Source organism: Gorilla gorilla, chromosome 12 (assembly GCF_029281585.2).
Source record: "Gorilla gorilla gorilla isolate KB3781 chromosome 12, NHGRI_mGorGor1-v2.1_pri, whole genome shotgun sequence".
In the NCBI taxonomy this organism is placed as follows: Eukaryota; Metazoa; Chordata; class Mammalia; order Primates; family Hominidae; genus Gorilla; species Gorilla gorilla.
In genome coordinates this window covers 50,506,316-50,533,628 of record NC_073236.2, presented here as the reverse complement: position 1 = coordinate 50,533,628, position 27,313 = coordinate 50,506,316, and the positions used below count along the sequence as shown (strand labels likewise).

The 27,313-nt window shown below is 45.2% G+C and overlaps 1 protein-coding gene and 1 pseudogene across 4 annotated transcripts in view; both read right to left on the bottom strand.

Annotated features, from left to right (window-relative positions):
- Positions 1–2,604: 2,604 nt before the first annotated feature.
- Positions 2,605–8,871, bottom strand: LOC101140584 (cyclin-dependent kinase 8-like; annotated as a pseudogene).
- A 7,554-nt stretch (positions 8,872–16,425) lies between these two features.
- Positions 16,426–27,313, bottom strand: part of IL37 (interleukin 37) — a 156,903-nt gene continuing 146,015 nt past the window's right edge. For 2 of the 4 annotated variants that reach the window (XM_063695711.1, XM_063695712.1), the window contains 6 exons: positions 24,064–24,195; positions 22,213–22,344; positions 21,452–21,514; positions 18,057–18,176; positions 17,528–17,670; positions 16,440–16,747 (listed from right to left, as the gene is read on the bottom strand). In XM_063695711.1, the coding sequence (XP_063551781.1) occupies positions 16,499–16,747; positions 17,528–17,670; positions 18,057–18,176; positions 21,452–21,514; positions 22,213–22,294 (657 nt within the window). In that variant the 5' untranslated portion in view covers positions 22,295–22,344; positions 24,064–24,195 and the 3' untranslated portion in view covers positions 16,440–16,498. Of the gene's footprint in view, positions 16,748–17,527; positions 17,671–18,056; positions 18,177–20,046; positions 20,227–21,451; positions 21,515–22,212; positions 22,345–24,063; positions 24,196–27,313 lie in introns of those variants that run through there. The other 2 variants (XM_004031624.5, XM_004031627.4) reach the window with 2 other exon arrangements.

Sequence of the window (27,313 nt, the reverse complement as noted above, 5' to 3'; positions counted from 1 at the left end):
AATATTGAAAGTTCACAGTCTCTTAAGACATTGGCCCAGAAACTGGCAAAAGCTTCATTTCTGCCATATTCTATTGATCAGTCACAGAACCTGCGCCAATTCAAGAGTAGAACATATAGAGGACATCTCTCAGTGGGATAAGTGTCAACAAATTTGCATCTATCACAATCTGTCTTTTGGGTACAAACTATTTCTATTCCTCCATTATGCAAAATATACCCACAACCTCCCAAGGGTCCCAAAAGCCTCATCCAATTATGGCAAATATGGCACATATAAAATATGTAGAATAATATACTAAGGCTTCTTTTTAATTTTTTAAATTCTCTGTTCCTTTCAGTCTAAGCCACTATAATTTTTTTATTTATGAAAAATACATTACATGACACCTTGTTCTTAACAATGTTCAATTATTTTTTTATTCAGAATACTTGTGTCATTCATGTAAAATAGTTTGATACAGTACAATGTATGTTATAGGGTTTTTTTCCCTCAAAAATTCTAAGGCCCTCCTATTCCTTCTCCTTTGCTGAAGTAAGGGCATCCTAAACAACATGCAAACAAGTTTTAAAATGGAAGAATCAGTGAACAAAATTTTATTTTTTTTTCTATTTCTTAAAAAAAGAAAAGAAATGGGATACGTGTGCAGAACGTGCAGGTTTGTTAAATAGGTATATGCGGGCCATGGTGGTCTGCTGCTCCTGTTAACCTGTCCTCTAAGTTCCCTCCCCTCATCCCCACCCCGCAACAGGCCCTGGTATGTGTTGTTCCCCTCTCTGTGTCCATGTTGAACAAAATTTTAATAGCACTACGTCAACTAGCATTAAAATCAGGACAAAAATATTTGAATTGGATGCTGCACCTTTTTAAGGAAGTTAACATTCATGCTTTTTTCACCTTAAAGCACGCTCACAAATCAGCAATGAAGGGGTGGGTTGCCCCTTCACACCTGTGGGTGTTTCTCATTAGGTGGAATGAGAGACTTGGAAAAGAAAAAGACACAGAGACAAAGTATAGAGAAAGAAATAAGGGGGCCCAGGGGACCAGCGTTCAGTATATGGAGGATCCCGCCGGCCTCTGAGTTCCCTTAGTATTTATTGATCATTCTTGGGTGTTTCTGGGAGAGGGGGATGTGGCAGGGTCATAGGATAATAGTGGAGAGAAGGTCAGCAGATAAACACGTGAACAAAAGTCTCTGCATCATAGACAAGGTAAAGAATTAAGTGCGGTGCTTTAGATATGCATACACATAAACATCTCAACGTCTTAAAGAGCAGTATTGCTGCCCTACCTCCAGCCCTAAGGCGGTTTTTCCCTATCTCAGTAGATGGAACATACAATCGGGTTTTATACCGAGACATTCCATTGCCCAGGGACGGGCAGGAGACAGATGCCTTCCTCTTGTCTCAACTGCAAAGAGGCGTTCCTTCCTCTTATACTAATCCTCCTCAGCACACACCCTTTACGGGTGTCGGTCTGGGGGACGGTCAGGTCTTTCCCTTCCCATGAGGCCATATTTCAGACTATCACATGGGGAGAAACCTTGGACAATACCTGGCTTTCCTAGGCAGAGGTCCCTGCGGCCTTCCGCAGTGTTTGTGTCCCTGGGTACTTGAGATTAGGGAGTGGTGATGACTCTTAAAGAGCATGCTGCCTTCAAGCATCTGTTTAACAAAGCACATCTTGCACAGCCCTTAATCCATTTAACCCTGAGTGGACACAGCACGTGTTTCAGAGAGCACAGCATTGGGGGTAAGGTTATATAGATTAACAGCATCTCAAGGCAGAAGAATTTTTCTTAGTACACAACAAAATGGAGTCTCCTATGTCTACTTCTTTCTACACAGACACAGTAACAATCTGATCTCTCTTTTTCTCACAAGCAACACCAACAGGAAAAATAAAGCATTGTCTACGACAATCATTTTAGTTTGTTTGCTGAACCAAACAGGTTTATATCAATGAGAATATATTTAATTACTATCAAATAGCAGCTTTAATACCAGTCAAGTCATAGATTGAAAATAAAAACAAACTTATACTTGGAAATTAATCTTTAGGAGTTTTGAAACCTTTCTGAAAAAAACTATGTGGCTTTTTGTACTTTCAGAAAAATCCAAGCAATATTCTTGGTCAGAAAACACTGATTAATGTAGAAAATGAATCAACTCACTGATAAGACACTAACAAGAAAGGTGTACCAAAATAATCTCACTTTGAGTCCTGGTTATTTCACTGAGTTAACACCTACTGTATGTTTTCAAGTACCAGTTAAACCTTGTGTCTGTGTGTGTACTATTGGTCAGATAATGTTGTTACACTGGAGGAATTCATGACATATGAAGACAAACGCTTGCCCCTAGCACATTCTCAGCTTCAACTGCTACAGACTGTCATGGAAAAAAAAGGACTGGTCAGTCTGAGCCATGTCAAGTTAACTATGAAAGTAGCAAATCCACAACACAAACTGTGCTAGCACTTTCTTTTCAGGTCTAACTCCAAAATAGGTACAACCTGGAAGCCACTACCCCAATCTGTGAAAAGCGGTGGAAGGAACTTGGCTACTGGGCATGTGTGGTTGTACAGTACATTCTCATGGCCCATACCAGGTTCCCACGGAGAGCTGCACAGTCAGCCCTGCGGCATTCACAACAGTGCATGGACAAGATTCCGATGCAGCTCAGTACCTGTGTGTCTGACGTGGGTCCTGTGGAGCCTGCTGGGAGGTAGCTGAGTATCCCATGCTGCTCTTCGGCTGGGATGTGCTTGGTCCAGGGTTGGGATATAGGCAGCATGTGGATTGGAACGCGGATAGTCTGAGGCCGTGAAAAGTCCACCTGAGGTAGTGGTAGGAGGAACAAGCCTCACTTTCTTCCACGGGGGTCCCTGTGTGTGACCATTGTCTTGATTCCTGGGTGGCCAGTTCCATTCGTGTGGTTATTGCCCTGCTGCTGGTGGTGGTTCTTTTTGTCTCCTTTGTCATCAGGTTCTTCTTCTGTTAAAAATTCTCATTTTGGGTAAGGGATTTGACAACTGGTGAAAACGTCTGATGTAGGAAGTAGGTCCTCTAAGACACAGGGATCCCGTTCTGAGGTAATTCACTTTATTGGGTCCACAGTAAGAAACTTCTGAAGCAAGTGGAATGCTTTACTATCTGGTTTAACTTTGTGTTTTTCCATATACTTGATAAGGCTGCAGTTAGTGTACATATTTCTTCTGAAATCTTTCATTAATGTTGAATGTTCGGGCATCTTTTTTACATCTTCCCAATCTTTATTTGCAGGAAATCCTATTACATTGAGTATTCTGTCCAGCCAGTCATGGTAATAAGGATTACCAGTTTTGATGTCCTCTTGTCGACCGTGAAATATTGGTTTTGACATTAGTAGTTCTTCAAACATACACCCTACAAGCCCAAATATCAATAGCTTTGGTATAATGCCTTACTCAAAGAAGTAATTCAGGGGCTCAGTACCAGAATGTAACAATCACTGGATCCAAATCTGCTAATGTAAGCTAGTAAAATTCTTGAAAATGTTTTGCATTATCCATTTATAATCAATTTTATTAGACCAAAAAACACACTTACGTTTCTTTTCAAGACAGCCTTTGTCTACCATGCGTGAGGCTTCCATGGGACCAGCCCTAGAAGTTTCTTAAAGGACCTATAAAACATGCCCTTAAATCGTTCTGAGTTCTTACAATTTCCCACATTACATCAGGCGAGTTTTGCTAAACTTCCCACCACTACATACCAAGCATCATTTTTTCCTCTAGCTTCCCCTACTGTTTTCCTCACTATCCTTCAACCCTCCCTAAAAGTTTCCTTGAGGCCTGCCAAGTTCCCCCTGCCACTCAGACCCAAAACCAAAGTCACGTGTCTTAAGCTTTCATTGCTGTAGCAGCTCACCCCTGGTACCAAATTCTGTTCCAGTAATCTGGAACAAATCAGCCCAAAGCCTAGTGGATTATTTTGCTCATAATTCTGCAATTTGGGCAGGGCTAAGCTGAGATGGTTTACTCTGTTCCACATTGCTCAACTGGGGCTGGCGTATACAGTCCTAAGTGGTTCACTCGCCTGGTGACAAGTTGCTACTGTTTGTCAGCTAGGAGCACAGCTAGGAGCACAGCTAGGGCTGTATGTAAGACCCCAATTTATCACCATGTGGGCCTCTTAATGGGGCAGCTTAGAATTTCTCACTGTATGATGGATGGGTTGCAAGAAAAAGTATTCCAAGGGACAGAAATAAAAGTTGCCAGTTCCTTAAGGCTGGAAGAGGCTGGAAATGATTACAGCATCATTTCCACTACATTCTATTGGTCAAGCAATTACAGAGCCACCCCAGAGTCAAGTGGACCAAAGAACCACACGAATGGAACTGGCCACCCAGGGAATCAAGACAGCAGTCACACACATTGAAGAAAGTGAGGCTTGTTCCTCCTACCACTACTGCAGGTGGACTTTTCATGGCCTCAGACTATCAGCATTCCAATACACATGCTGCCTATATCCCAACCCTGGACCAAAGGATTTGCAGTCATCTTTAATCTGTCCCATCAATGAAGCTATTAGCTGATTTCTTATTGCCATCATAATTTCATATCTATCCACTCCCATTTTATTATTCCCAATGATGCAAGAGTCTCAGGTATCATTGTGCTAGAAGACACGCCAGAACTCCAGGCATCCACCCACAGCTGTCAACACTGTACGTCCCTGAACCAGGTATGTGGTCCTCACCCTCAGATTACTAGAATACCTCTCTGGGCTGTGGCATCAGTAATTTTGCCCTTTCCCATCCTCTAGCCCAAGCCTAAATTGTCTTCCTTAGCTATGGACATGCAAGGCTGGGGAGATGAAATAGCATCATTGACTTGGCCAGGCTGTGTTTTCAACTACAAGGATCTCCTTCTAATAGCTTTTCTAACTTTCCAAATTTTATCCTCAATACCTACTCTGAGCAACTTGCTCCAAGGTACAAGAGTAGACTTTTTCTCCCAGGAGGGCTTGCACTAGTAATCAATGAGTTATTAGTGATGTAGACAGAGGGAGAAAATGGAGCATGAGAGTATAATACCTTGGTGCATTGTGGTAGGGTACCACTGGTATCATTTGCTCCTCTATTCCAAGGGCTGGGATGACTGATATTAAAAGCAAATAGAGAATTTGTCTTAGGAAAGTGTTTTTGGAACCCATTGCTTTGGACTGTCTTTGTTTGATGGAGATTGATGCCAAATGTCTGAATATAGCATTTCTTTAGGTGGACTTGTGGATATCACTTGAGTGCATACCATCTGAAGGTCTGCTGTGAATTTCATCAGGCCTGTGACCAATTATGTTTTGTGACTGAGTATCAGTCACCTAGACGTCTCCAAGTCCTGCAGGCTTGGGGTCATCCTGTTTGGAATTTTTTTTTTTTTTTTTTGACACAGTCTCGCTCTGGATTGCAGTGGTGCGATCTCGGCCCACTGCAACCTCTGCCTCCCAGGTTCAAGCGATTCTCCTGCCTCAGCCTCCCGAGTAGCTGGGACTAAAGGCACACACCACCATGCCCAGCTAATTTTTGTATTTTTAGTGGAGACACGGTTTCACCATGTTGGCCAGGATGGTCTCAATCTCTTGACCTTGTGATCCGCCCTCCTCAGCCTCCCAAAGTGCTGGGATTACAGGCATGAGCCACCGCGCCCAGCCCCTGTTTGTAATTTTTAAGTAGAAATTTACTTGAACCCCTATCCAACATATGGTGGAAAACCTGGTTTGCTCTACCCTATTTCCTAACACCTGAGGAGTACCTCTCATGTCACTAATTTCTTTTATCTCCTGACCTTTCTGTCATGGCTCACATATTTCAATTGTTTCCTGTGTTGGTGCCAACTGACCCAGAACTCCCCACAACACACACACACACACACACACACACACACACACACACACAAAGCATCATCACAAAACATTTGTATCAGCCCAGTAATTCCTCAAACCTGGCTTTAGAAACATCTGGAGGACTTTTAAACATCCTAATGCCAAGCCTGCTCCCTGGATATTTCAATGTCAGCCATGCTTGAGAATCTGTCAACTAGCCCAGTGCTTCTCAAATGCGAGCGTGTGTGAGAATCACCTGGGGAGCTTGTTAAATGCAGGTTCTGTTTCTGGGTCCCGGGTGGGGCTCTAGATTCTGCATCTCTAACAAGTTCTCAAGTGATGCTGATGCCGCTGATCCCCAGACCACACTTTGACTAGCAAAGAGCTAGCAGATATGAGGGATGACAGGGGCCCAGCAAATAATTACAACTAAACATCAGACACATCAGTGACACCGCTATCAGGAACTTCTCAGAGGCCATCCTGCTCCCCCAGTTCCAGCTCCAGGGCCCCCTCTCATTTCTCATTTCCCTTGGCTTCTACCTATTCCCAGGACCTTGTCTTTCTAGAGATGTCATGGCCACTATATATTTATTTATTTATTTAATTTATTTCTGAGACAGAGTCTCTTTCTGTCACCCAGGCTGGAGTGCAGTGGCACAGTCATGGCTCAATGTATCCTTACCTTCCTGGGCTCAAGTGATCCTCCTACCTCAGCCTGCCAGGTAGCTGGGACTACAGGTGCATGCCACCATATGTGGTTAATTTTTTTTCTTTTTTTTTTTTTTTTGTAGAGGTCTTGTTGTTTCCCAGGCTGATCTCAAACCCCTGGCCTCAAGCAATCCTCCCACTTCAGCCTCCCAAAGCACTAGGATTACAGACATGAGTCACTACACTCTGCCAGGCTGGCATGTCTTTATTGGGCAGCTCAATCTAGTTCCCTGTGTCTCCAAGCACATCCCGGTCCCACTCTAAGAGCTGTCTTGCCACACCTAAATGCACCATCAAAAGGATTTGCTGATCCCAAGGCAGTACTGTGCCCAAGGAATGCTACCTCCAGCTTCTAAAGTAGAGGTTCCCAAAATCTCTCAGTTCATGGTATCCTTAGTGTCCCAGGAATTTCTTCACAGAGTACTTTAAGCCAAAAGAAACAACTGATGGTTCTGCTTCTCTCTCTCATTTTTTTTTTTTTTTTTGAGATGTAGTCTCACTATCACCCAAGCTGGAGTGCAGTGGTACGATTTTGGCTCACTACAACCTCCGCCTCCCAGGTTCAAGCAATTCTCCTTCCCCAGCCTCCTGAGTAGCTGGGGTTACAGGTGCATGCCATCATGCATGGCTAATTTTTATATTTTTAGTAGAGACGGGGTTTCACTATGTTGGTCAGGCTGGTCTCGAACTCCTGACCTCGTGATCCGCCTGCCTCGGCCTCCCAAAGTGCTGGGATTACAGGTGTGAGTCACTGTGCCTGGCCAGTTCTGCTTCTTAAGCAATTGGGTTGAGACAATTTAATGCCAACGGTTTTCACGGGCCTGACAGATGTCACTGTGTTTTCTTCAGAATATTTAAATATCCCATGACACCTCATGAGCGTGCTGAGGTGCCCTACAGTCCACACTTTGGGAACCATGGTTCAAAACTAATCGTTGGTATATACGTGACCTCCAAATGCCCTAGCAAGGTAATAGAAACCCATAGTGATGATTGTATGTGATGCAAATGGGGGACTGAATCTGACGGGAGAGGAGGGGATTTCAGGGAGGTGCTGTCCCACCACCAGCACCAACTGGATCTGGCACAAACAGGCCAACATTACTCTCTGTTGTAGCCAAGAGAGTCACTTTCTCGATTCATCTCCCAGTGGAAGTTCCAAAGGGTTCTGGGATTAGAATAGTATAAGAGAGAAAGTAAGGGCAGAAAGATAGTTTGTCTCTTGGTAAAAACTTGTAAACATGACTCATCTAATATCAGAAAATCTAGGAGGAAAGCTTAACTATTATCAGAATGCTGCGACACCTGATGGTGCAAACTGTTTCCAGTTAGGAGTCCAACCCTATGATACAGTGATTCTCAACCTTGGCTGCACAGTAAAATCATCTGGAGAGTTTTCAAAAAATACAAATGGCTGGGCTCCCACCCAGACCAGTTAGTTGAGTTAGTCTCCGAAGGCAAGATCCAGAGAGCTATAATTATATATTTGTTTATTTATTTATTTATTCGAGACAGGGTCTTGCTCTGTCACCCAGGCTGGAGTGCAGTGGCACAATTTCGGCTCACTGTAGCCTCAGCTTCTTGGGCTCAAAGAATCCTCCCACCTCAGCCTCCCAAGTAGCGGGGACTACAAGTGTGCATCACACCCAGGTAGTTTTTTTTTTCTTTGTAGAGACAGGGTCTCACCATGTTGCTCAGGCTGGTCTCAAACTCTTGGGCTCAAGAGATCCTCCTGCCTCAGCCTCCCAAAGTGCTGGGATTACAGGTGTGCACCCAGCCTAAAAGTTTTAAATTTTGATGAGGTCCAATTTACCTATTTTTTTTTCTTTTGTTGCTTGTGCTTTTAGTGTCATCTAAGAATCAGCCAGCAAATCCAAGGTCATAAAGATATATCCCTGTTTTCTTCTAAGAATATTATAGTTTTAGCTCTTACATTTAAGTGTTTGAGCCATTTTGAGTTAATTTCTGTATATGGTGTGAGATAAGGGCCCAGTTGCATTCTTTCACATGTGGTTATCCAGCACCATTTGTTGAAAATATGATTCGTTCCCTCATTGAACCGTCTTGGCACCTTTGCTGAAAATCAGTTGATCATAGATGTATGAGATTATTTCTGGACTCTCAATTCTATTCCATGTATTTACATCTCTCCTTAAGAGGTAGGGGGTGGGACTTGACTCTGGAGGCAGGACTTGGACACTGGACCAAACCGAGGACTAATTGAAACAGGGCTGGGGTGGAAGGAGCTTTTCATATGACATACCCACCAGTTTGCCATATCAGTTTACCGTCGTCATGGCAACACCAGGGAGTTCCCCACCCCCCTTCCATGATGACTCCATGACCCAAAAGTTATTACCAATTCCATTGAAATTTCTGCATAAATTGTCCCTTAATCTGCATGTGTTAAAAGTGGATATAAATGACTGCAAAACTGCCCTGAGTTGCTACTCTCTGCCTACAGGGTAGCCCTTCTGTGCAGGAGTAGTCAGAGTTGTAACAGGGCTGGAGCTGTAACAGGGCTGGAGCTGTAATACTGCCCCTTCAATAAAGCTGTTTTCTTGTCCCATTGGCTTGCCCTTGAATTCTTTCCTGGGCAAGGCCAAGAACCTTCACGGGTTAAGTCCCACTTTGGGGCTCACCTGTCCAGCATCACTTATGCCAGGACCATAGTGTTCTGATTACTGTAGCTTTGTAGCTAAGAGCTAAGTCTTGAAACTGGAAAGTGTAAATCCTCCAACTTTGTTCTTCTTTTTCAAGATTGTTTTGGCTATTTGGAACCTCCTGCAATTCCATGTGAATTTTGCGATCAGCTTGTCCATTTCTACAAAAAATAAAAAATAAAAATGGCACCTAAAATTTTGATAGGTGGCTGGGTGCAGTGGCTCATGCCTGCAATCCTAGCACTCCAGGAGGCTGAGGCGGACAGATCACCTGAAGTCAAGAGTTAGAAACCAGCCCGGTCAACATGGTGAAACCTTGTCTCCACCAAAAATACAAAAAATTAACTGGGCGTGGTGGCGTAGTTACTGTTAAAGCCCCACACTAGGCCCTTTGAGAAATACGGAATGTGTCAGAAATTAATTCTATACGATGATGTGACAACCACAATACAAGGTACTGCAATACAGCTGACCTCACCAAAGCACAAGCAGGGGCAGCTCAGAGAGGAAAATGTCACTTCCAGTAAGGGATTGAGGGAGGGCTTTAGGGAGGAAGTGGCATATAAGCCAGAATTACAGGATGGGGAGGATATAGACAGCAGATGACAGAGAGGAGAGTGAAAGCTGGGAATCCCAGCTAAAGGCATCAGGTTTATGGAATGAGTAGGGGACAATATTGTGTGTGTTTTTGTTTATGTATATATATAATTATATGGTACCATTGCTAATTGACAAAATAATCTATCACATTTTACATTATCAGATTTTACATCTATTGTTCTAAATAGACTCAGTCATCAGCCCTGTGTGTGGGCTCTTACCCATCCCCATGCACACCTCAGCTCAGCCACTGATGGATGGATCATCTGCCTATCAGAGGTGGCAATAGGGACAAGTTCTCAGTTTAGAGTTCCTCCTTCTAGGCACAGCTAACCCAGCTGAATGCCTAATTCCACCCATATTCAGGTGAATCCATGGCCACAGCTGCAGCAGGTCCTACCCACGCAAAAAGGCTCCACAAGAGGAGGCACGCCCCCTCTGACTGTCCCTAAGCTCCTGACATCTTCACCCCATGAAGCTGCTGCTCCTGGGTGCTTCCTGCCTTGCCCTGCCCACCCTTGTACTGTTCTCACCATTGACACAGCTGGTGCCCGATGCAGCAGAGATCCATGACAGCCTGGGCATTACTGATGGCCTGGGCCCACCAGTGAGAAGGCACAGAAAAGAGGGTTATCAATACTGCTACTAATAATGATAATGAACTTTCAGTTGATATTATCAACACTGCTACTACAAATGATAATAACGAACTTTCATTGAATCCCTCTTTACTCCTCTTGTCAACGCTATGTAAAATAGGTTTATTATTATCCCCATTTTACTGGTGGGTGAAATGAGGTTTGAAATTTACTAACTTGTTCAGCTTTCAAAGACACCTACATGTTCCTGGCCATGTCTATGCCTCGTGATCACACCAGGGGAGGCAGGAACTCAAGGCTTTGTTGTCCAACTCTGTAGGAGAAGATTTAATCATCGTGGGTGAAGAGTGAGAGAAAGAAATCGCAAGCCTTAAGAGCTGGAAGGCGCTCCAAGCAGCATTGTCCAAGGGTTAGGTGTGGCCAGGATGCAGTGCAGTTTTCCTGGTTAATGACTGCCTCGTCTCAAAGGATCTCAACCTCACTGACTCCTGCTCACTGCACCCACCTGAAAGGGACAAGCTCACTGGGTGCTTCCTTCCAAAGCTTCACTTCCTTCTGCTTTTGTAGAGGAGGTTGTTATATTATACTGTTGCTAGAATGTCAATGTGGATAAGTATGAAAAACAAAATATCTAATGGAAAAAATACCTACAGTATATACTATACATTTTTAAGGCATACTTATAAACTTCTTAAAACACACAAAACAAAATTATATGCTCTTCATAAATATCTACATATAAATATAAGAGCAACATCTGTTCATTTTCTCCTCTTATATTTATATGCAGATTTCCTGGTTGGATACACATCCGGTCATACCTTGGGCACTGCTTCTCCAGCTACACTTGGGGTTGGCCTGACTGATATCGGTCTCCCTGGAGGGTATGGTCTGCACGTGGGTCTGCTCAGCCTTTCACCCTCATTGCCTGACACAGAGTAAACTGCAGAGGGCTCAGCAGTCTAGCCCACATTGTCCCACTGCATGTAACTAAGCCTCTCCCAGCTGCTGTCTTCACTGGGTGCCTCACTGCTGGGGACAGTGCACACCCACCAGATGTGCCACACAATGGAATTTTTCCATGGTTCAGACTCATATCATCTGGAGTAGGACATCTCCTATCATGTGTGTTTAAGCCTAGACTGAAAGCTAGTACAGCGGGCTGCCGATGTCCAGTCACCCAGAAATGGCTCTCAGGCCGAAAAACATATTACCATTTTCTAATGAAATGTATGGGGAGGAGGCAGTGTTTCTTCAAAGGTGGACAAGAAAGAACCGCTTGCATCAGAATTACTTGGGAGTTTTTTTTTTAAGGCAGCTAGATCCCTGAGCTACATCCCAAAACAGTTAAACAAGAATCTCAGGTTGTGCAATCTCTCTTTTTAGGAAGCTCCCCAAGTGAGTCTTAAAGCACAGTAGAGTTTTAGCACCTCAGGGGCAGTGCAAAGAACTCTGGATTAGGAGTCACAACACCTGAAAATCTGCCACTTAAAACCCGCGTGACTGTGGTAAAGTTACTTGATGTCTCTGCATCCGTTTTCTCACCTATAAAACGGGCACACAAATTCTCACTCTGCCTTCCTCACAGTGTTGTGCTGATGTGACAATCACCCGATGCATGTGAAAATTCCCTTATGGACCAGAAATCCCCAGGACCATGACAGTGCACTGAACAGTCCCTTCTGCATGGTCAGCAGAGAGGATCTGTCCCTGCCCCCTTGGTGCAACTGACATCTGATCCTGTCCTGAGCCCCTGCATGGAGCCGCTCTGATAAGGCACCTTCTGCAAGGGACTGTGGGCAAGGAAAAAGGGGGTGCCCAGAGGCTCCAAGTCCCCTGATTAGTTGAAATTTAGAATGCATTTTCCTATGGAAAATTGCCAAGGAAAGGTGGGCTAAGTAAAAAATAATGATGATAACATGTTTTTGCAATAAAAAATTGAGTAGGCTTTTGGGTGAGAGGTGAAAACCCCAACTATCATGCATTGCAGCCCTCTGGTGGAAACTGTGCTTCAGTCTAAATTTCAGGCTCTAGACTGACTCAGAGATGAATGTTTGGAAGCTGAAGACAATCTGTGGTCTCTTCTCCTGTAGAGCAGGAGTCAGCACTTTTCAAAGAGTGCCAGATTCTATATATGCTGCCACATGCTCTGTTGTTACAGAACAAAGAAGGCCATAGACAGCATGGCTGTGTTGGCAAATACACAAAACAGGCAATAAGCTGTATTTGGCCTTTAGGCTGCAGTTTGCCAACCCTTGCACTAACACAAGGAGCTTAAAGGTGGCGGTGGTGCTGTGCTGGAGCTAGCTTATATCAGCTTGCAATAGCCAATTGCTAACATCTCTTCCAAACTCTGTGTCTGTGCCTTCATGTTGGTAGTTTGAAATTGGCCATATTTGGAGTAGTTATGCCATGGAAATTGGCAAAAGCTGTATATCCACCATCACCAGCCCCCTGTGAACCAGCTGATCACATCACTAGGCATGTGTCCACCAGGATGACAGTGAGGTTGGGGATGGTTGAGCCAGACAGTACATGGGAATGTGGGAAGAAAATATTAGATGTCAGACCCTGTTTTATTTAGCCCTTGTAAATTTTTGAATTCTGTGTAAGTTTCATAATGTACCAATGCCTGCATTTCAAGATGTGTTCTAGAGTTTGTTTAATTGATTAGGATAACTGGGACCAAAAAAATGTTTGGAGTCTACCACTCCTAAAGCGATTTATTATATCCTATGCTGGATAGCTCATTCATGAACAGAGTGCCGGGTGAGTAAGGGTCTTCTCTTTCTACACCCGAGACAGCCTTCTTCTTGTCCCCACCTGCCTCACCCTGCCCCAGGACCTCGGATGGGGTAGGAGGAGTGACCAGCTGTGAAAGGAGCTTCTGGTTGGAATGTTTCCTATGGGAGTTTCTGTCACAGATTAAACGCCCTGAGATCACCTTTTGAGAGACATTAAATTTCATGAGATGAACAGTTATCATGTTGGGTATTATGAGTTGAATTATGTCCCCCAAAAAGATACGTTGAGGTCCTATCCCCCAGTAGCTGTGAATGTGACCTTACTTGGAAATAAGGTCTTTACAGATACAGGTCAACTTAAGATGAAGTCATTCCAGTGAGCCCTAATTCAGTATGACTCTGTCCTTATAGGACAATCTGGACACAGAAACACAGAGAGAAGACAGTCATGTGAAGATGGGGGCAGAGACTGGAGTTTTGCTGCCACCAGCCAAGGAACCCTGGAGCTACCACAAACTGAAGGGAGGCCTGGAACAGATTCTCTCTCAGAGCTCTCAGAATGAACCAACACCTGGAGTTCAGACTTTGGCCTCCTGAACCAGGAGACGATACATTTCTGTTGTTTTAAGCCACCCAGTTTATGGTTCTTTATGGGAGCCCTAACAAACCAATACTTTGGGATTCTCAGGTGTGATGCATAAGGGCCAAAACTTTTTCACTAAACATAAAGACCAATGATTACAATTACAGTTAGGAAAATGAAATTCAAAACCACCTGAGTTTATTTATACACATTTTCCTCCTGCTCTACAGAAGAGACCACAGATTGACTTCAGCTTCCAAATACTCATCCCTGAGTCAGTCTAGAGCCTGAAATTTAGAGCCTGAAGCACAGTTTCCACCAGAGGGCTGCAATGCATGATAGTTGGGGTTTTCACCTCTCACCCAAAAGCCTACTCAATGTGATCACCACAACCATGCCTTTCATGAAGTCAACAATACACAGGGCCTTGTGCTTCCGTAAGGTGTTGATGCATTTGCTATCTTGGTGGAGCCTCACAGGAAGCATGAGTGACCCACGCCATAGTGACTCACTATATCTCACCAGGTTGGAAGGGGATGGAGCAGGACCAAGCCCAGGCTGTCTGGGTCTCCATTTGGCCTGCATGTTCGGCCTCCTCAAGGCCATGGTCAGTAAGCCCCATCTCCTTTCTGCTAGTCTGTAAGAGAACCAGAGTCCTCACTGCCATGAGACAGCCCTGGCTCAGAGACTAATTTGAACAGCTGTGTCTTTGTTGTGAAAATAGTTTTGTGATATTATGAAGAAGACATGCCTTCCTCTCCAAAATATGGATGTCACCTGGCCACATTTTTTTTTCTTTTATATGGTGATACATAATATTTCACATATTTATGGCATACATGCAAGTATTCATTACATGCACGGAATGTGTAATGATCAAGGTAGAATGTTTGGAGTATTCCTCGCCTTGAATATTTACCATTTCTCTGTGTGGGAAACATCTACTAAATATACTATGTACTTTTTTGTCACTGGGCTGGTGTTGATCACCATCACCATCAGGATCAGAAACAGAAGGAGCTGACCTTATCAGAGCTTTTCCCATGGGTATCATCTCACTTGAGCCTCCGTGCCTGGGGTGCTGTCCCTACTACTCCTTTATGGCTGAGCTTTGTCTTCCTGCCCACCATCCACATGCCTCTCTCCTGGGATTAGCTCTCTAGCTCTGCTTTGAGGAACATCACTGGCCTCGTTGGATACAGTCTTGGAGGGAGTATTGATCAAGGTGTGCTGCCCTTCACTGACCAAGGAGTCGACACATGACCCAAACTAGGGCAGCTGCATACTTTGCTTGGAATCTCAATCTTTTGCTAACTGACAAAAAGCATGATTGGCTCTTACTCATCTGAGTGATGGGACCAACGTTTTCTGCCTTCTGTCATTTCTGGCCTGCCAGAAATCCCTGACTTTTTCTTCAGCATGTCTTTCCATTTTGAAAGTTACTTCACATGATAGGCAGAATAATGGCACCCCGAAAATGTCCACATTCTAATCCCCAGACCCTGTGTATATGTTACATGACATAGCTAAAGGGACTTTGCATCTGTGATTAAAGTTAAGCTTCTTTGAGATGGGAGAGTATCCTGGATATTGACGTGGGCCCAATGTAAATTGCAAGCATTCTTATATGTGAAAGAGGAAGGCAGGAGGGTCAGAGCAAAGCAGTGTGAGAAAAACCCAAGCAGTGAAGATGGGAGTGGGCCACTAGCCAAGGAATGCAGGTGGCCTCTGGAAGCTGGAAAAGGCAAGGAAATTGACTCTCCCCTAGAGCCTCCCAAAGCAATGCTATCCTGCTGATACTTTGATTTTGGCCCAGTGAGACACATTCCAGACTGACCTCCATAACTGCAAGATAATACATTGCATTGTTTAAACCACTAAGTTGGTGGTAATTTGTTACAGCAGCAGTAAGAAATGAATATACCCAATATCCTTCTAGAAAGCTCCTTTTGTAGTATACTTTTTGCTTAAATAAGCTAGAAGCTATTATTATTGCTTGTAACTGAAGAGCTAAAACTAATAAACTAATTTCCAAGCCTCAGTCTCCTGTCTCCACCCCCTCACTCTGTTTCCAGGCCCTGATTTCTGTTCGGCCAGCCTTCCACTCCCCCATTATGAGGATCTGAGCCCTGCTTAGTGATAGGACCATGCCGTTGTTGACAAGCCTCCCAGACAGTACCTGGCTCCTCACCTGGTCTCCTGGCTGTCATCTGACCCAGATTCCTTGTCTCTGTGCCTTTCCCACAGGTCAAGTCACCCTGCTCCTTATCTGGGACCTAACTACCCCTTTTCCATTATCACTTGGCTGGATCGTGACTTGCTGTTACATTTCTTTCTTGCACACTGTACCCTAGACACAGACTCAGCCACTTCTGCCCCAGGATCAATGCCCTCAGAATCTACCAAACCCCAGAAGGAAAGACTAATTCTAGAGCACAGCATGCACCCAGCTGCTCCTTCCCGCTGCAAGTATTGCACTCAGACTGGCCACATCATAGCATATGACACACACATGCATGTCTGATGGTTCAGGGTAGCAGTACACAAGCAGAAGCCGGTCTCTTTCCAACCCAGAACTTTGTAATTAAACAAGCTTCTTGCTGTATCCTAAAAACGCAAATCCTTAAAGCATGAATGAGAAATGAAACCCAATGACAGAAAGTTTAGTGAGCAGGTTTGGTGTTTTTATACAATTAGTTCAAATTAGCGAGGAAGGCATTCAATGGGGCAGTTTCCTAATCGCTGACCTCACGGGGGCTCATTTCAGCTTTGCAAACTGGTTGAAATGAAAATTCAATGTGTTTCCTGTTCTCAAATTTATCTGTCACTCCAACAGGCTCATTACAATTGCAGGAGGTGCAGATGAACCATCCGGGGTGAGCCGCCAACTCCAGCATGTTCCGGGAGCCCACCTGAGCCCTATAAAAGATGAAGGGCCGGCGTGCTGATTCCTTTTGGGCAGCCAGCTTCATCAGTTTCTCCTTCTGTGAGGTAAAAGGGATTAATTAGATAGCACAGGCTTTGAGAGGGAGGAAAACACAGCACATGTGCTCATCCTCCAGGCCTTTACACAGGAGAGGAGGAAAAGAGAGAAGGCAGATGGTCCTTGGGAAAGATGACGTGTCAGCCTTGGTACTGGTATTTAAGGGATCATAAGCAATCATGCCCTCTTTTCCAGGCCTTCTTGTCCCCCAGATTAAAAATAAATTGAGACAGAGAGAGAGAGATGTAAGAGTCAGATGGATACCAAAATCTCAGCTCTATAGTTTTTAAAATTAGAGAATATGGCTTAGATCTGTATCTAATTCAGCTTCCTAAGATTTCTCCCCTCAAGTGAAAGGATGCTCCATCCAGGACTAAATTTGCAGGGCAGACACACTGCCCTCCGAGTGCTCCCTCACACCCTCCTACCCTACAGCAGCACGCCAGGGTCCTGGCCCAATTGTGTTGCTTGCCACATGGAGGGCCACAGCAGGAGGGGAGCGCCACCCGCCCAGGGCCAGGACCAGTGAGCCCAGGAGAGGAGAACAGGTGCTCAGCTCCTTGTTGTCTCCCCGCTGTGAGGAGTCTCTCCTCCTTCCCTAGAAGGGGCAAGGAACCAGAGAAGAAGTTATGGGGCTCTTCTGTCTGGTGCTTCCAGAAAGTTGGATGTCCCTGTTATATTGGCCAAGATAAGAATTTGCAGGAAAGCGAGAGGCATTGAGGATCTTGGCCTTTTACTTTGGGGTAGCCAAAGGCACAGGAAATTGAGCTAGAACTCTCACCTTCAACTGAAGGGATGGATGACTTTGTCCTTTATCCTTGTCACAGTAGAGACAAAACTCCCCTTTAGAGACCCCCAGGAGAATCGGACTTCCTTTCTCCGCAGAGGCTGAGCTCAAGGATGAGGCTAATGCAAAGAAGATCTCTGGAAAAAGACAGTCAGAACATGTGTGGGTTCTGAGAGCAGGGAAAGGTCTCTCTTGTCTGCTGGGGTTTCAGGCCTGATGCACAGTCCCTCTCCCTTGACTCTGTGGTCCACTTCTCCCTCCATCACACCGGTTCAAGCCTCCTCTTCTTCCCATCTAAGTGTCTGCCTCCTTCTTTTTTTCCAGCCCTTCCAGAAAGACTCCTTTCAGATCTGGTCATTGCTAGAGACCCTTCATCTGATGCCCTAGTCCCTGGGGCCTCTGCTCCCCACTTCCACCACCTGCTGGAGATGGGGCATGGTATAGCATGGAGTTGAGCCCACCTAGTGGGAGGCCTTACCCCTGCTAGGTGGAGACAGAAAACACAGCCAAAACTGAGAGTCACCTGGGCGTATGTAGTTTTTATCTGGAACCGCTATGAGATTCCCAGAGTCCAGGACCAGTACTTTGTGATCCTGGTCATGAATGCTGAATTTCTTCGGGTTTAAGTTCTTCACCTTTGGACCTAGATCAATATCACCAGATATCAACACTTCACATTGAAAATGGAAGACTCAGCTCTTTCTTCCCCACATCCAAGGGCCCCAGCCCTAGCTCTCCACCCTGCCTATGGGCTCAGACATCACAGCCACTGAATATTTCTTCCACTCCCAGGCTTTCTATCTTGCTGGGACAAGCAATTAAGCATTCTGTGCAAGCAAATGGGTTCCAGATTTGGACAGATAGATTCAAATCCCAGCTCTGCTGTAGGACAGAGGACAAGTTACTAAGTCTCTCCAAACCTCAATGTCCTCATCTGTGAAATGAAAGTAATAGCAGCACCTACTTGAGAGAGGGTTATGAGACTAAAATGCTTACTCAAATAAGTAGCACTTAGCCTGAGCAAAGAAAATGTCTGGCGTATAAAAAGGACTTTTTATAATCATTGTGTTTCTTAACTCTCTTTTTTGCACCCTCTGACTGGAGGCATCATTCCCTCAGCAGTGCCTAGAGTGGAACAGATCCCTGCATTGGCCAGGCTAAGGGAGCGGTGATGGAAGAGTTGGGAGGGTTGGAGGCAGGAAGCCCCCAGGAGCCCAGCACGGTGCAAGTCTGAGCTGGAGCTTTAGTGGCTCCTTTGAAAAGCCACAAATCTTGCACCTGGCCCTGGAGGAACAACTTCTAGCAGCAGGACCAGCCACAACAGTGCTCAGAGGGTTCTTAGGGCGTGGGCTCCTAGCAACTCATTTGGGCCAGGCCTGCCTAGAGTAGGGTCTTAAAAGGGAACCTTCCCTCCTAGCCTCTGATTGGACAGGTGACCCTCACCTCCGTAAAGAGGTCAGGCACTTGTTTGATAAAGAAAAGGGGCCCCCAGGCTGGGCCAGTGACTGTCAAGAATGGGTGGGTGGCTGGAAAATGGCAAATGTGACAATATGAAAACACAGTAACCACCACACTATGTGAAGCTATAATATGGGTATCTGTGAGAGGCAATTCTAATGTAGAGAATAATTCTAAGGTGTCATTCTCTTCCCATGCCATAAGCACACGGCCTCTGCCTGGGTTTCTCACTGTAGAATGTCCTCCTGGTCTCCTCATGCCCAAAGAGTGGGGAGGACTCCTCCTGTAACACCGGCTTTCCTGCCACCTCCTCTCTGCAGCCCTCCTCAGCCCCCTCTGCACAGGGTAGCTTCCTCTCTGGTGCTACAGCGCTCTGCACTCATCAGTGGTACCTGCACACAGGTATTGGCATGCTTGTCTCGCTGCCCTATAGCACTGTAAGCTCCCCAGGAGCAGGCTTCCTATCTGACTCACCCGTGATCCTCCACCTCCCACCCTGTAGTGCCCCAAGCATCATGGACACTCTCAGTGTCTATGGAAGAGATGACTGGCCCCAGGCAAGATCCTAAGTAACTCCCCAGTGATATGGGGTCAGATGAGATCCATGGTTCTCAGCCCTGCCTTACATCAGAATCTCCTCAGGAGCTTTTCTGGGCCCATCCCGGGCAGTCTGAGTTCATGGAGCAGGTGCAGGTTGACTGAGAGTCACTGAGCTGGCTGAACTCTAAGCCTTTCCATTTCCCACACTTTAATGTGCAAGAAATCACCTGCAAACTATGGCTCAGTAGGTGTGGGTGGTGCCAAGGCTCTGTCTTTCTGATGCACTCCCAGAGCTGTGGGTGCTGCTGGTCTGAAGACACCCTTTGAGTGGCATGGCCTAAGGCTGTGACTCTCAACCCTGATGCACACTGGGAATCACCTGGTGGGTGGCATTTTAAGACCATGGATACCTGGGCCTCACACTCCTGAGATTCTCATTCAGTTAGTCCAGGGTGAGATTGGAAAATGCTCTTTTCAAGAAGCTACTTTTCTAGCACCATCATTTTACTTTGTACCTCTTAAGCGCTTCTTAAAGCTGTTCTTTCCTTTTGTTTCTGTTTCCCTCCTATCACAGCCTGACATAGGATCTCAGCGTCTCACATGCAGACTAGTCCACTATCCTCTTAAGTGGTGTTCTCGCTCATGATCCTTGACCCCAAATCTTTCGCAAGGCCACTCTGAAGGTGTGAGTGGTCTTAAGGTGCTGGCAGTTGTTTTCTGTAGGGAAGTTGTACTCCAACAGCAGCAGTAACATCAGTGCCAGCGCCAGCTTTAGGGCACTAGTAACTTTCTGTAGGGCAGTAGCTCTCAGACTTTCAAGGTGCATCACGATAATCTGGAAGGCTTGTTAAAGCAGCCCCTAGAGCCTCAGCCCCCTGAGTTTCTGATGCAGGAGGTCTGTGGTGGGGCCTTGGAATCTGTATTCCTAACACTTCTAGGAGCTGATGCTGCTGACGTTTGAGGACCAGACTTGGAGAACCACTTCCCCCAGATTTGAAGGAGATCCCAGCCCTGACAAGGAGAAGTCAGGACAGGCCCGACAGAGAGGCTTGTGTGCTTGGTTCCACCTGGAGTGGACACAGTGCAGATCCAAAGCCAGCAATGGTGTAACTACAACAAAACTAAAACATCAAAGGTAACTGCAGCAGCAGCGGTGCAGAAGCGACAGCAGCCTCCCCCAACTGTGCCAGGCACCCTTACACACCTGGTCCCATTTGGTCCTCTCTGCCATTTTACTAGTGAGGCTCAGTATTCACACATTAACCTGCACTAGAGCTGGGGCCCAGGCTGAGGTCTCCTGACTCTGTCCTGAGAAGAGGAGGTGATGGGAGCCTTAAGCCTGAGTCAGGCAGACAGACGTTATAGTACCTTTAAATTTCCACATCTGTCACTTATTACCTGTGTCACCTAGGGCAGGGAATCTCCACTGTCTGTCTCGGTTTCCACACCTGAACAGTGGTAATGTTAACAGTTTCCTATTAGGGTGTTGTGGTGTTCAAATGGCAGCATGAGAGGAAGGTTCAGGCTCTGAAGGCGCTGCCCTGAGCCCTTAGTGGTATAGGTGTCCCTGCACCCCCACTGGCCACATGGCTGTTTGTCCTCAGTGCTGGGAGGAGGTCTGTGTCTCCAGTCTCTTGGCTATGGTCAGAAGAGGCACCTGGAAGGTTCCCAGGCACAAACTCTTCCTTGCCATGTGCCTCTTAGCAGGTGAGCATCACCTGCCCCTCCCCGGGCTCATCTTTCCCAGAGTTATCTCCTAATGGGATATGCTTCCACAAAGGAAAGACTTCAGCCCCATCCAGCACCCTTAGGTGTCCCCATTCTACAATTCTCCCGCCCTCTAAGAGGACCCAATGGCTCCATCCCCCATCCCCACCCTCGCACCTCAGCCACCCCCATCACCTCACCCCGAGGCCTTACTTGTGTGAACAAAATTCATGGTGGGGAGGCTTGGGCCTGGTTCCAGGGGGCTTCCAGCCGGGTCTGCAGTCAGACGCAGTGAGGTTAGCATATGCAATTCGGATTTTCCAAGGATTTAGGGGTATCAAGGACCATTTAATTCCCTCTTCTGTGTATGTGCTGAGAAATACTAGAGCAGCATGATAGTAATGACATTAAATCATAGCTTCCCTCTTCAAAAACATAGAGTAGAGATGAACTGGATCACGGGTTTGGCCTCTGGCATGTCACAGGCCTCTCCCGTCACACCTCAGTAGACAATCATTTGGGTCAAAAGCCTCCTCCTATTGTCCCCCATGGGCAACACCCAAATGTGTTCCTCATGGAATACTCAGATGCCCTGTGCCTGGGTCATTTTTTCAACCCAGCCTTAGAGAGTCGCTTCTCATCGGAGGCTTCTCTTCCACTTGGGAAGGTTGGGAGGGAAGAGGAGCGTTTTGAAGGATATGCAACCATCCAGTTGGCAAACAGGATGCTAAAGCCCCAAATCTGTAGGTGAGGACGATCCTTTTATCTACTACCTGATGTGCCTGGACACTGAAGCAAAGCTTCCTTTTCCCTTCCAGAATTTCTCTTGTCTAGTTATTTGTCCAGGGAAATTTGAAAGCTCACTTAACTGTGCAAGTCAGCAGGAAACAACTGGGTCTGTGCACAGCACCTAGCAAAGTCCTGCTCTAGGAATTACACTTTGGCCCTGAGGTAGATTTCTACAAGAACCTTACCTTCTAAGCAGCACTGGGGTTCATCTTTTTCCCAGTCTTCAGAGCCCATTTTCACTCCTGAGTTCTCCCCGACAAAGGACATTTTCAACGTTGAGTTTATTACTCAACAGAAAATGGAATGAAGTCCAAGACCTAAGGAGATAGAAAGGGGACCAGTTATGGCATCTTCTCACCCCAGGACACCTTGCTGGATGTCCCTAGTGCTGAACAGACCACTGGCCTTGCTCTGTAGTTAGAAATGCTCGCTGCAACCAGAAAGGCACCAAGGGGCCAGACCATGCTCTCCTGTCTATCACGCCTTCAAAGCAGAATTTCCCAAACCTTGAGTCACAGTGCTAACACATGGGGTGCAATAGCATTTTTGTGGATCTTGGCATTTTACAAAAGTAAAATAAAAAAGTTAAAAGTGCATTGCTCTAGTCTTGGGGCTGGCACACTATGGTCTTTGGCCAAATCTGGTCCCTGACTGTTTTTTTTAAATAAAGTTTTATTGAAACACAGCCATGCTCTTGTTTACATACTGTCTCTGGCTGCTTCGAGGCTACAATAGCATGGTTAACTAGTTGAGAGATCATCTGGCAAGCAAAGCCTAAAATACTTACCATCTGACACCTTCTATAGAAGTTTGCTGAGTCTCTGCAGTAGCCTAATCTTTGCCTAACAAAAAGCAGTTGCTCTGCAACCTCTTTTCATGAAAACCTAAGCCACCAAATGTCCCGGGAGGCTCAATCCCTAATATCTTAGGGTAGGATTGACTCACGTGACTTGCTTCATTGGGAGGGGTTTGAGGAGATATATTTATATATATAAATTCTGCACACCCTATCTCAGTTGACCAAGAGCTTTCGACAACATCAGCCCAGGCCAACATAGGACAGAAGTGGAGCAAAAATTGGTATTCCCATCTTACCGATAAAAAATCAAAAGTTAAGTGACTTGTTCAGAATCATACCACTTCTAAGATTGCAGAGTTAGGCAGTTTGTGTACAAATCCAATCCCTGGAGAAAGGTTTAGGAGTGAGACAAAGGGAACTAAATTGTTCATGCAAAAAATAAAAATGACAAGGAAGGGCTTCAGGACTCAACAATAAGGACGGTGAGCAGGAGCAGGTGGGTAGAGCTGATGGGTCTTTAAGAACAGGGATATCTGCTATTTGATTTTAACCTGTTTGTGGTTTGGCAGTATCCCTGAATACATGAAGCACAACTGCCTTTGTCATGTTGGGGTAAATCAAAGGACACAAAAAATTGGAGGCGCTTGACAGAGAATTTGGCAGCCAGAACATCAGAGCAAGAGATGTCTGGCAGAAATGTAGGTATCCAAAGACATATAAAGATACCGTGATGCTGCTGAAGGACAGAAGGATGCTCACAGGCTGGAGGACCTGGGGCCATCCCTCGGGGGTACTCATGAAATCTGCTGCCTGTATTAAGATAAATGCAGGGAGCTTTCACAGAATTCCCTAAGGAAGCAGTGCATCTGGCCATCTGAAGTCCATCTCTTTGCACTCAAAATCTGTCCCCAAGGACCAATATTTTCTAGACTCTAAAGTCAGTCTTCTGAGCCTTCAGAGAAGGGACAAGCATTTCCAGGGTTTATGGGTTTCCTAAGCTGGTGTCTGCCTGGCCCTCCAGCAATGCCCTACTTGTTAGTGGAAGCCCTCCTGGGAGAGAGCAGGCTGCTACCGGGGCTGAGAGCAAGGTGTTCTGGGCAGGTCTCAGAGATCATATTTAGAAATTCAGATGTGCTTCCAGTGGGGATAAAAAGCAAGGGTCTAGATAGCCAGATGCTACTCTACTTCCCCATCCATGCCTGTTGGCCTTAAAAGCCAGCGCAGGAGGACCACCTACCTGGGCCAGGGATCCTCGTGGTCTGTGGCTCTGTCTTGGACTCCTGGAGCTCTGTTTGCCTTCAGTTCTCAGGATCCTTTACCTGAAGGAGCTAGGTCTGGTACTCATTTGTAATCAACAGTTTGTGAGTGGCTATGCAAATACAACACAGTATTCCTTTAGCCAATAATAAATAGCATCCTCAGTTATCAGTCATCACTCATTTCCTGCTATTTTCCATGCCAAAGGTATAAACAAATTCCTGTGGGGGTAGTGCCACTCTGCTAAGGACTGTGCCACACCTATTCAACACATTTCAAGGCACTTGTGATAGATCAGGTGGCTTCCAGTCCAGTCCAATAATACAGGTATAGAAAACAGAGGAGAGTGAAGGAAAGAGGGGACACAGGGTTTAGATCAGCCAATGAGCCTGGGAGGTTCCAGGAAGCCCTTGTTCTCATGATGGTTCTTTGCCCCAATTCCAGAGTTCATGCAAGTGGAGTCCCCATGTCCCAGAGAAAAATGTCCTCTTTTCATGTCCCCTTCCAGGTACACTCCGGGATGCACTATACCTCTTCTACGTCCCCTCTTCTTCAAAGGTGACATGCAAAAGGACCTTCCTTGATCAAGCCCTCCAAGGACTAGCTTCCTTCCACAGCCCATTAGCTATTTACCTGCACTTCCTTGCATTTTTCCATTACATTTGCCCTTGTCAGTTACTGTGTATGGCTGTTTCACAACACCACACACAGCTGGTCAGTATGAGGGGAAATCCACATAACCAATTAAGGTAATAGGTTCTGGACCACCACCAGCAGCATGTCAACAACACAGGAACGATAGGCCAGCACAATAGTCAACTACTGTGCTCTCACTGTGCCAGGTCTGGGCTCAGCCCATTTATTTATTTTTCTCTAACCAAATCCTTTGATGACCCTGGGGGTAAATACCATCCTTCCTGTTTTACAGACAAAAGGTAGCACAGTTTAGAGAGGATGTACAATTTACCCAAGATCACATCCTTAATTACTGGAAGAACTATAACCCAGGCCTTTCTGAGCATGCTGCAGCTTCATCTCTTAAACTTCACTGAAGACTGTGGTCTCATCCTCTAGCCTTTCTTCACATACACATTTATATAACATACAAATATAGGAGTGTGTCTGACAAATTATTTTGTAAGATACATTTCCTACTTAACGTATCTTGCCTTTTCTACTCAATATGATATCTCAAACATCGTTCCATTTCATCAATACTTTACTACAATAGTATATCTAATTACTGCAAGGTATTCCATTATTTGTCTAAAGACCTGGAAAAATGTTATTCCCTTGATGGCTAGAATACAAATCCCTGATTTCTGTTAAATTCCCAATAAGGAGACACATATCTTTAGAGAACTTCTTGATAAACCTCTTGGGATGGGATGAGATTGTGAAGGAAAAGAGGAAGTAAAAATTTTAAAAAGTCAAAACAAACACTAACTTATCTTCTAAGAAGGTGGTTGGGGTAGCTGTAGGCACTTCTGTGGTGCTCACTTCTGGAATGAATGAGGATGTGAGTGTGGGGGCAGCAGGCCATTGCTCTCAGGACAGGGAAGATGGAGATGCAGGGAGGGTGCCATGCTGAGGCAGTTGCAATAGAGACTTGTAGAGATTCAACCAAGTGGTTCCGGAAAGGAAAGGAAATGAGAGAGAAGAGTTTGTCTTTAATAGGGGGTGCTACATAGTGTAGTATGGAGTATTCATAAACTCTTACCTTTATTGCCCCATATAAAACCTCAATAAGTTTGATTATCTGTACCAATACTGATATACAAGGGACACTGTTTGTTTGTAGGAGGTTGAAGCTCGAGAGAATAAGGGGCAGCTAACTTGTATGTCACATATGGACAGATCATAGTTTAACTAATCCTCAATTTTGAACATCTGAGTTATTTTCACTTTTACATTATTATATGTATGAGATATATATATATATACACACACACATATGCATACATAATTCTGTGCTTAATATGCTTGTCCAAATCTTTGCATATATCATTGATTACTCCACTAGGATAAATTCCTACATGTGTAAATGCTAGGCCAAAGGACATACATATTTTATTTTATATACTTTTTAAATTTTTCTATCTTACAACGGTTTTTAAGGACTCCAATTTATTGAAAAACAAATTCACTTTTCTAACTACTCATTGCAGAGGCAATCACCATGCAGACTTTTGACAGGTAGCTGAGTTCCTGTGTGTATGTTTCTGTGGTATGTGTATATTTGGGGAGATGCATGTATACTTTGTGTATGTATGTTTTGTACAACATATGTATTTTCATGCCATGTATGGAGTTGAAAGGTGAGGCCAGGTGGACTTCCTGGGTCCAGTGGGGACTTGGGGAACTTTTCTGTCTTACAAGAGGATTGTAAAATGCACCAATCAGGAACTTTTCTGTCTTACAAGGGGATTGTAAAACGCACCAATCAGCACTCTATAAAATGCACCAATCAGCAGGATTCTAAAAGTAGCCAATCACAGGGAGGATTGAAAAAAGGGCACTCTGATAGGATGGAAACAGAACATGGGAGGGGCCAAAAGGAAGTAAAAGCTGGCCACCCCAGCCAGCAGCAGCAACCCTGCTGAGGTTCTCTTCTGGGTTGTGGAAGCTTTGTCCTTTTGCTCTTCACAATAAACCTTGCTAGTGCTCACTCTTTGGGTCCATGCCATCTTTAAGAGCTGTAACACTCACTGCGAAGGTCCACGGCTTCATTCTTGAAGTCAGCGAGACCACAAACCCACCGGTAGGATCTATCTCTGGACACAGGTTTGTGGGCACGTTTGGTGTGTGTTGTGTGTATATATGTTGTGTGTGTGTTGTGATGTGTGGGGGGTATGTATGTTTTTATGATTTTGTGTGTTTGTTATGTGTGTGTTGGGCGGGGAGAAAGGCCTTTGGTTCCTTTGTATCCACAGCACGGGACAGGGCTCAGCGTGACTAGTGATTTGCAGTTGATTTATTTACATGAAAGGTATCCCCTTTTGCACTTTAGGCCAAAAAAAAAAAAAAAAAAGGTGCAGTAGAGCGATGCTCCTCCATTTGAACCAGCCTCCTGCGTTCAAGGTGGCAGATGTGCTGAGAGACATCCAGGAGTTGTTTTATGAGGATTACCAGATGACTCTGGAATTCCAGTCATTCCCGAGGATACTCTTTTGATATTTCTGAACAGATTAGACCCCACTGAGAGATTCCACCTTTAAAGAAATTCAAGT